The sequence below is a fragment of the Magnolia sinica genome, chromosome 7, assembly GCF_029962835.1.
Source record: "Magnolia sinica isolate HGM2019 chromosome 7, MsV1, whole genome shotgun sequence".
NCBI classification, from domain to species: domain Eukaryota; kingdom Viridiplantae; phylum Streptophyta; class Magnoliopsida; order Magnoliales; family Magnoliaceae; genus Magnolia; species Magnolia sinica.
Window position 1 is genome coordinate 79294290 of NC_080579.1, and position 9308 is coordinate 79303597.

Genomic DNA, 9308 nt, shown 5'->3' on the forward strand with positions numbered 1-9308 from the left:
GATCTAAAAAATAAGGCAGATCCAAATCTCAAGTGGACCACACCACTAGGGATTGAACGCCTACCATTAAAACTTCCTGAGGACCACAGAAGTTTTGGATCAAGCTGATATTTGTGTTTTCGCTTTTTCGATGTCCGTGTGACCTTATAAACAGGTTGTATGGCAAATAAACATCATGGTGAGCCCTAGGATGGTTTCAACGGTCCCACCATTATCCCCGCTGCTTCATGTGGTGTGGTCCACTTGAGCTTTGGATCTGCCTCGTTTTTGGAATTATAATCTAAAATAATCTTGAAAAACGAATGGACCGCGTGGATTAAAAAAAAATACTTCATGGTGGGGCCCACAGAGTTTTGCCACCGTCCAGAGCACCCTATTAACCGTCCAAGCAGGTTCCTCTTCAAGTCGGGCTCTGCAAGTCGGGTCCTCTGAGTCGGGTCCGATGTGTTTGTATGGCATCCAACTGTCCAGAAGGATAGGCCCCACCATGAAGTTGGACACTGCATAAATAAGGCCGCTCCACCATAATGTATGCCACCTAATAATAGTCCATTGTTTGGGCATCAAGTAACAATTGTTTTGAACGGTTGTCCATTGTTTTCTATAATTGGGCCCACCTAATAATTGTATACCTGCCTAATTTTTTGGGCATCCCATCTTCATGGTGAGGATCAAGTAATGCATAGGTTGGATATCATATGCAAAACACGGTGGACCACACCATAGACAAACAGTCGACAGTCGTCCAAAGACATAAATTCACGTGGTGGCCCACGTGATGGTTGGATCTATCTAATTTTTGGCGCATCCAACTTTCATAATGGTGCAACCCTGACGAACGGATAGGATGTTAAATATACACTCCAGTGGGCCCACCCGCAGCACTAGTTGAATAAACGTATTCTACAAGGACTTGCGCAGAGGAACCGACCTCTTCTTTACAAATACGTAAAGCTTTAGGATAAAACTTTGTTACACTGGCTCAATTGATGCTTCATATGCATGCAGTGAAATTGTGCAACGGCACATCTTTAATTAAAATCAAACCGTCCAAATTATGATCCTAACGCCAGATGATTCAACTAATGAAAAATTACACTGAAATATTACCACAACTTTGCCCATCGGTTGAAATCTAATGGACGGCTAACAAAAAAATTCAACAGTCAGGATTCAGGAAATAGATATCCTCTAATCAAGGAATATCACAGTTTAATCAATCTGATGATGGGATCATAACATATATACGGTGGAAATTTTAGTTACATTTATGCCACGTGTACATTTTGAGTGAATGAGCGGGAACAATCGAACAACCAAGCTCTCGCATCGTATAGTACCAGAAAACATTTCATAAACAATCGCCGAGGGAAACGGTCATCCGATGTTGCCAAAAACCCGTAACAAAATCCCTACTAAGGAGACTTATTTGATACTCTGGATGCGGATTACGCTTGATACACAGGCACTTAGAAATAGTAAATTTGGCACATATTAACTCAAATTAAACCAACTAGACTATGTAATCCATTGTCTCTAAGTTAAAATATAAAAAATAAAATTAGTTGAACAATCATGATCTCTGATTGGTGGGCACTTATTATTTTCTAAACAGACCATAGGATTTTTCATTTTTAGCGGTCCACAAAATGACCATAAATCTAGCAGTGGGACAATCAAGTAAAAGTAATTTGGGTTCATGATACATCCAAGTTGGTCTAACTTGGACTGTTTAGTTAGAATTCCTGTGTATCATCATCACACTCTGCCAGAGTATCCAAAGTATTACTCCTTATTAATACCTCCCAGCACACCTGAATACCTCTGCTCTCGAAAAAATCAGAAGAAGAAAAAACAAAAAAAGACGATTTAGTCCTCTTCCCTGCTCTGTTTTACAGCCATGGAATGCAAGCTCTTGATCAGTGTCCTTCTCTTCTGTTCATGGGCTCTGTTGGGTATGTCCCAAGGAGATGGAGGGTCAGGATCTGGATCTGGATCTGACCTACCCTGTGTGAAGGATCTGCTCCCATGCAAGGATTACCTGCGACCGTCAACGAGGCCGCCTCCGTTGTGCTGTATTCCATTGAAAAAGATGATTGATACAGAGAAGCAATGCTTGTGTGCTATCTTAAACAATCCCGAGCTCTTGCGTAGCTTTAATGTAACAAGAGATCAAGCAAAGCAGCTGCCCAAGGAGTGCGGCGACACGACCGATACCAGCATCTGCGACACCGCTGCCAATGGTAATGTATTTTTCGCATGTGTCCACACACACATGTTTATCCAATTAATCAATTTGGAGAGTTCATTCAATAATATGATTAAAATAAAGCCATAGTGCAAAAATCACATTCATAGAATGATCTTAACCGTTTGAATGAGGTCGATTTATTATAATTATCTTATGTTTACAAACCATAAGTTACATATTGCATGGTTAAAATCATGAAACTAAAGTGGTACTTTGGAATCATAAAAAATTTAAGATTAGATCCATCGAATAGATGTTTCAGTATGATGATTGGATCTATTTTGTTTCTTTGTTTAATGTTGATTGTCCATTTTTCATGCTACCTATTGGATATATAGGATCATTTTATTTTTATAGTTTTTGCATCAAGGTTTTTTGTTAATTGTATGAATTAATTAATGATTTAAATCAATTAATAGCTCATCTCATGTGTCATTTAAACACAATGCCAAGCAAAATGGGGGTAGGCTTGGACGGGCCCCACCATGGTGTGTGTGTGTGTGAAATCCACTTTTGCTATCAAATGCATCATTCCATGTTTGGCCTAGGGCTGAAAGATCAAACTAGTTGTGACTTAGGTGGGCTACACCTAAGGAAATAGTTGAGAAAAGAATGCTATCGTTGATTTTTTTTTTTTTTTAATGATAAATGTATTGTTCAACATTAGGCCTAAGTCCCAAATATCAAATTGCCCATAATCATGGTGAGTCACATCAAAGGAAATAATTGAGAGAATAAGGGCTACCCTTAATTTTTTACAAGGCCCAATATGATGTCAGCATGAAATCCACTCGGTCTAGTAGATTATTCATAATATGTTAGGACTAAATCTCAAAATTCAGGACTCAAGGAAAGGGTTTCTAACATGGAGTGACGCATCTTATGGTTGAAATAGATTTCATATACACAAAATGAATTGAGAGATATGCAATATGCCATACAAACACCATGGCGGTGAACCCCACCCCAAGTATTTGGACATACATCACACAACGCCTATATATATATATATATATATATATATAGAGAGAGAGAGAGAGAGAGAGAGAGAGAGAGAGAGAGACGGTTCCTTTTTCTTTCTCTCGGTCCCACCCCCCAAAAGGAGGGACTTTTGCAAGGGTCTATGCCACACAAAGCTAGCTCCTGCCCTGCCCCTTAATTAATTTAAATGGATAAATCAATTGAGGGGAGGGAGTGATGCCTCTTGACCTCATAAAGGGAAAGGTTTGATACTCCGTGCCTTCCAACTCTTGATGCTTGAGATGCGAGATGTTGCCTACGTACTCATTCTGGAACACCTACCTACACACACACACACCCGCGCATATTTGCACACATGTCATGGGCCTAATTTTCAATATGATCCAAAACTCTAGTGAGCCATAGCAAAGAGAAATGCAAATCAAGTGAGAAAACTATTTTCTTTCGTCAGAGCCGACCAAAGTTTTGAAATAGGGTAAAAGTTGGGCCTTAGGGGACTCATGGGTGCTGCATCAAGTGGACCGTTCAGATTTTGGGCTCATACACATGAGATGCACATGATGTCTTCTTAGAATTCATATTTATACTAATTATCCATTAATAATTATTAATTAGAATATAAGTAATTATAGTTCAAATTCACATCTGCTTTCTAATTAGCAATCATTCTGAAAATAAATTAAATCTAACTAATGTGACTTGTGCATATCCCTTAAAAGTTCGATGTGTGGATGGGAAAGCTTGTTGGACCCCACATCCGGGCCAAGTTTTAAAACATTCGCTCCCATTGCAAATCAATTGATTCAACTAATGAATAAACTACTGAACCAAATAGGTATGTAGGCTCTTCATCACTACCACGAGAGCATCAAGCTATCGATCATGCTCTAATAAGCCATGAACTAATATAAATAGTAATTATTCTCAACAAATTCATAAGAAGTAATCTAATTTTTTCCATTGGATCTGGGTAAAGAGGAAAGATCTTGATGCTCGTTCAAAAGAGTGAGGATTCTTTAGCAATACTCCAATATTTTCTTTCTAATCTTATTACTTTATGCTATGATTTTAAATATATAATAGAAGTAAATGTGTGATGGTTTACATTGTTTTAATTTCTTTCGTTTTACAGGCACTGCAACACCACCAACCACACCATCAGCTCCTTCAGGTGATTTTTCAAAACATAATCAATTTAGTCATCCATTTTCCTGGCCATTGATTGGGATGTTAAGATATTCAACCAATTTGATTTTACAAGAAGGATGTGTTATCAAAGTTGGGATCCAAAGGATATGAATTGAATTAATGAAGTGAGCTTTTGTAGCATAATCACCATGGACCATCCATTTCCCTAGCCATTTCTTAGATTGCTTGGATCATCTCACCAAAGTGATTCTTTGAGTGGGATGGCAATCAATATGCATTAATCGTTATCAATGTTGGTACCATTTTTAGTATAATCAAAATGGACCTTCTATTTACTTAGTTACAGGCCATCCAACCAAAGTGAATTTTTTTATACGGATGGTCATTCAAAGGTGGAAATCATATGATTGATAACACATCAATAATCAAACCATTGTTAATATGTTCAATATAGAGATTCCATTTCCCTGGCCATCCATGCAAATCAGCCTGGGGGAGTCATTAAGGGCCCATTTGGTGAACCTTCAAAAAGGGTTTAGATGCCGTTTTAAGCTGAACCTTTTTTGATACGTGCGTTTTGATATATACTTTCTCGCACAACTCAAAGAAATAGGCACTAAAAAGCCTACTCACCAAAAACCAATTAGATTGATTTTTCGGCGAGTCTAAGCTACGGGCCTACTTTCGTGGAAATTGAAGTTGCATCGAAAATTCAAATTTAATTAAATTAAAATCTTTTCTATATTGATAATAACCAATTTATGCCTATTTCATTGCCTTTCTCAGGGCCTTCTAATGGAAGCAGTACTCCAACTGCAAGTGGGTTACCTTCTGTGGACGGATCTAGTGTCATTGCTTTCATTGCAGTTGGATGGTTATCTTTATTTGTTTTAGTACTCAAGGTCTAGTTTTTCAAATTTCTTCCTCTAGAACTAAATCTTATTCATGAACTTTGCCTGATAAATGGTTGTCCATTGCAAATTTAGAAGTTGAATTTTAACCATTTAATCTCTCTCTCTCTCTCTCTCTCTCTCTCTCTCTCTCTCTCTCTCTCTCTCTCTCTCTCTCTCTCTCTCTCTCTCTCTCTCTCTCTGCGTGTGTGTTTGGCTGCCTCAGCCTTTCAATTTTTCTAATCTCGTTATTATGATTAATTTCCATAAAGAGATAAGAGTTATTTGATACTCTGGCACAGTTCGATGGTTGATACACGTGCACTTCTGTTTATGCACATGGCTTAACCTAGAAGATTTTAATCTCCTATCTATAGGAATTTTTGTGTTGAATTTTAAGTGTCAATTGCTTTCATTTTAATAATACATTAGATATCAATGGATCGCCTGGATCTTTTGATTGGGTGTCCGAGAATCCAAATGGAACACATTATCCCACATCTAGTGATTATTTTTCCTGGTACATGTGGATGATATTGAAGATGTTTGGAACCGTTGATCCAGTTGGCTATTTGACATATGGGTTGTAGTATAAAAATCATACACAACAAATCATAGCCATTGGCCCATTGCATTATTGGTATGAAATGAATGGTTAAAGAATAGTTGCGTGAAAAATTATCAATGACCCACATTTATTTAGTGAATTTTCCAACTATTAGAGGGCTAAGATTGTCCTGATGTTCTAGCTAGTTGTGCATTCTTGATTTGACAAGATTAATTGTCGATTTGATATCACAAACACTTCTATCTTGGAAAATCTTAAAACCTTAATGGTTGGCCATAATTAAAAGGTTATTAAGAAAATGCAACATATGAGAAAATAGGGTGAAGGTTGGACACATAGTATCAACATTTGTAAGACATATCAACCTGGCACATTATGTTGGTTTCCATTTGCAAAAAATGGACACATAAGGACATTTCAAGGGCATTAAGCATACAAATTCTAGAGTAATTGTGCCACAATTGACCATTTTCTCCACCACATGTATTTTCATTGAGATCTTAATATTTTCTAGACTTTTTAATTTCCAAATCCTTGTATTTTAGATTAAATAATCAAAATTAACTTTCATTGAATTCCTTGTTTCAAAAATGAAGCAAATGCCATATATTCTTGAAAATAAGTCTTTGGTTGTACCAAATTTTTTGTGAAAAAATATTATACTAATATCTTAGTACTTCCATTTGGTTTCGTGAAAACATTTTTATTTATCATTCTAAAATACATCAATTTTATTATATTGACTTCTAATTATACTAATGTGAATGTCTCCAGCTTCTTTAGATTTCCCTTCCTCTGTTGTAGTTGGGGTGTAGTATTGACTCATATATGAAAATGCATTAGATTTTGAGGTCACTACTAAGATAAAAATTTATAGTAGGTTAGCAACGGTAGAATTACTTAAAGGTGAAAAATCGTAAGATTTCCTAACTCAAGTGTCTATAATTGTAGATTCTGAATAAGGCCTTCAGTAACAAAAAAGGAATTGGTTAAACACACTCTTTTTCCCACACCACGTGGTCTGCCTTATAAAATTTTACTATTATCAAAACTTCAGCAATATTACATCTAACCTTACTTCATAGAGTTTAAAATCTCATATAAGTAAAAAAGGATAATAAATAGTACCTAGCCTTTCTGCCTTGGGTTTAAACTTCCAAATTGGCAAAAATGAAATAAGTAACACCTAGTCTTACTTCACAAGTTTAAGGCTTTCCGTCGAAAAAAAAATAATAATAATAAATAATAAGCAACACTTGGCTTTATTTCATAGGGTTTAAAATCCTGAATAAGTGAATATATATATATATATATATATATATATATATAAGAAAAAAAAAACAGAGAGAGAATATAGGTAGGAGACAATGATCGTGAAAATAAATAAAAAGTAAGTGTGTACTACTGATGCTCTTAGGATGTGTGCTTTTTCTATAAAAGGGCTGGTTGAATGTCTTCAATTCTAGCTCTATTCTTATATTCAGTTGCTTTCTTAATTTGAAATCATCTCCCGGGTCACAAAAACCCTCTCTAACACTCTCTCAACCTCACGGCTTCTTTCTGCCTATGGTTAACCAACTAGGGTGTTCGGTGTAGTGTGGTTTAAATAGACCTAGACAGGTGGCCATTCAAGGGTCACCCATAGGCTATATTGAAGATTAATGATTTGATTGAGCTAATAGTGAAAATGAACAGTCTAATCAAATTGACATTGAAGATGGGTAGTTCAATTGAACCAAAAGTGAAGATTAATGGTCTAATTGGACTTATTGAAGATGAATGTTCATATTATATTGAAATTGATCAATGTGACAATCATCAATGTTCTAATTGGCTTGATATTGATGATATGGTCTAATATTGAAGAAGAACAATTTTATTGGATCTAATTTGATTATTAATCTTCAATATCATACTATTAATAATCAATATGGTCCAATTAGATCGTTCATCTTTAATATCGACTATATAAGATTGCTTATCTTTGACATTGATCCAATTCAACCATTCATATTTAGTATTGTTCAAATTTGACCGTTCAGGTTCAATATCAATACAATCTAACTGTTTATTTTATTTTAAGTATTGACCTAAGTGAACTATTCATCTCCAATCTCAACATAATTAGACCATTGATATTCAACTTTAGATTGATCAAATTGTTCATCTTTTATATTTGTCTTGTTAGTTTCATTCAAATTGGATGATTCAATTTTGACATCGGTCCACTAGGTTGTTGATTTTTAGTATTAGCCCAATATGACTATATATCTTCAATTTTAGCACCATCGGACCATTAATCTTTAATATCAATTCAATCAGTCCATTGATCTTCTATTTTGGCCTAGATAGACCACCCTTAGGTACAAGCCCACCAACACCACATACTCAAGATTGGGGCAACTCTTTGTCCAGCAACTCAACTATAATTTTTACATCACTTTCAACGATAATTATATAGTAGCCATGTTTAGAGTGGTACACGAGTCGAGTCGAACTTGGCACGGCTCGGCTAAGCCAACAACTAACCCCAGCTTAAACTCGGCTTGGCTCGGTCCTCGAGCTTGACTAGCCAGCTCAGCTTAGTTTGGTTAGCATGTCGGCTAGTTTGAGCCAAGTTCATTCCTGTGCGATATTTTCGCAAATACATAAAATGTATATTTAATCTTTAATAGAATGCAAAACGGTAACAACACTTTACATGTATTTCATCAAACACTTAGTAAGCAGCATCAAAAACAAGATATGAGGGTAGTATTATAGCGTATTATTTCATATTTATTCCTTTCACGCCACCAGCTGATTCTGCAAAGAATGTATGCATCCGAAACAACACTTTGTTGAGTCATTTCATCAAACACTGGGTGAGCAACATCAAGATAATGAGCAGCATCAAGATAAAAATAACCGATTCATCGAGCCGATTCGATTTGAGTTAACTCAAGTTGAGGTTTGAGCAGAGTCAAATCGAGCTCGGCAAGCTCAAACTCAGCTCAAAATTTATTCGAGCTCCAAAAACCAACTCCGCTCAGTCCAAATCCAATTTTGATCCGAGGCGAGTCAAGCTTTTCCAAGTCGGGTCGAGTAGCTGACCCAGCTAACTCGACTGGTGTGCAGCTCTAGCCATGTTCCACACAAAGAGCAAGACCCTCCAACAGCGGGCGAGCCTCTACGCGAATATTCGAACCCTAACCATACCCTTGGCAAAAGCAAAGAGGAACTCATCCTTTCATCATCCGCCAACACCACCTCCCCCATAAGGCCGATGGACTGTGTTTTAGATATGCTATCCAATCTATTTAGAAAATGGGCCCCACTAGGATGAATGAGCATCCTAAAAATTCAGGCCATTCAAAACTCAAGTGGGCCACACCACGTAATTTTAGAAGTTCTGTGTATGTTTTTTCATATTGTGGTCCACATGAGTTTTGGATCAGCCTGATTTTTGCGCACCAAGAACGGTGGGCTC

The 9308-nt window shown here is 36.6% G+C and overlaps 1 protein-coding gene across 1 annotated transcript; it reads left to right on the top strand.

Moving 5' to 3' along the window:
• Positions 1–1838: 1838 nt before the first annotated feature.
• Positions 1839–5406, top strand: LOC131252145 (non-specific lipid transfer protein GPI-anchored 3). The gene is made up of 3 exons (XM_058253021.1): positions 1839–2243; positions 4365–4403; positions 5168–5406. The coding sequence occupies exons 1-3, from the start codon at positions 1901–1903 to the stop codon at positions 5287–5289; spliced, it is 504 nt and encodes a 167-aa protein (XP_058109004.1). The 5' UTR covers positions 1839–1900; the 3' UTR covers positions 5290–5406.
• Positions 5407–9308: the final 3902 nt, after the last annotated feature.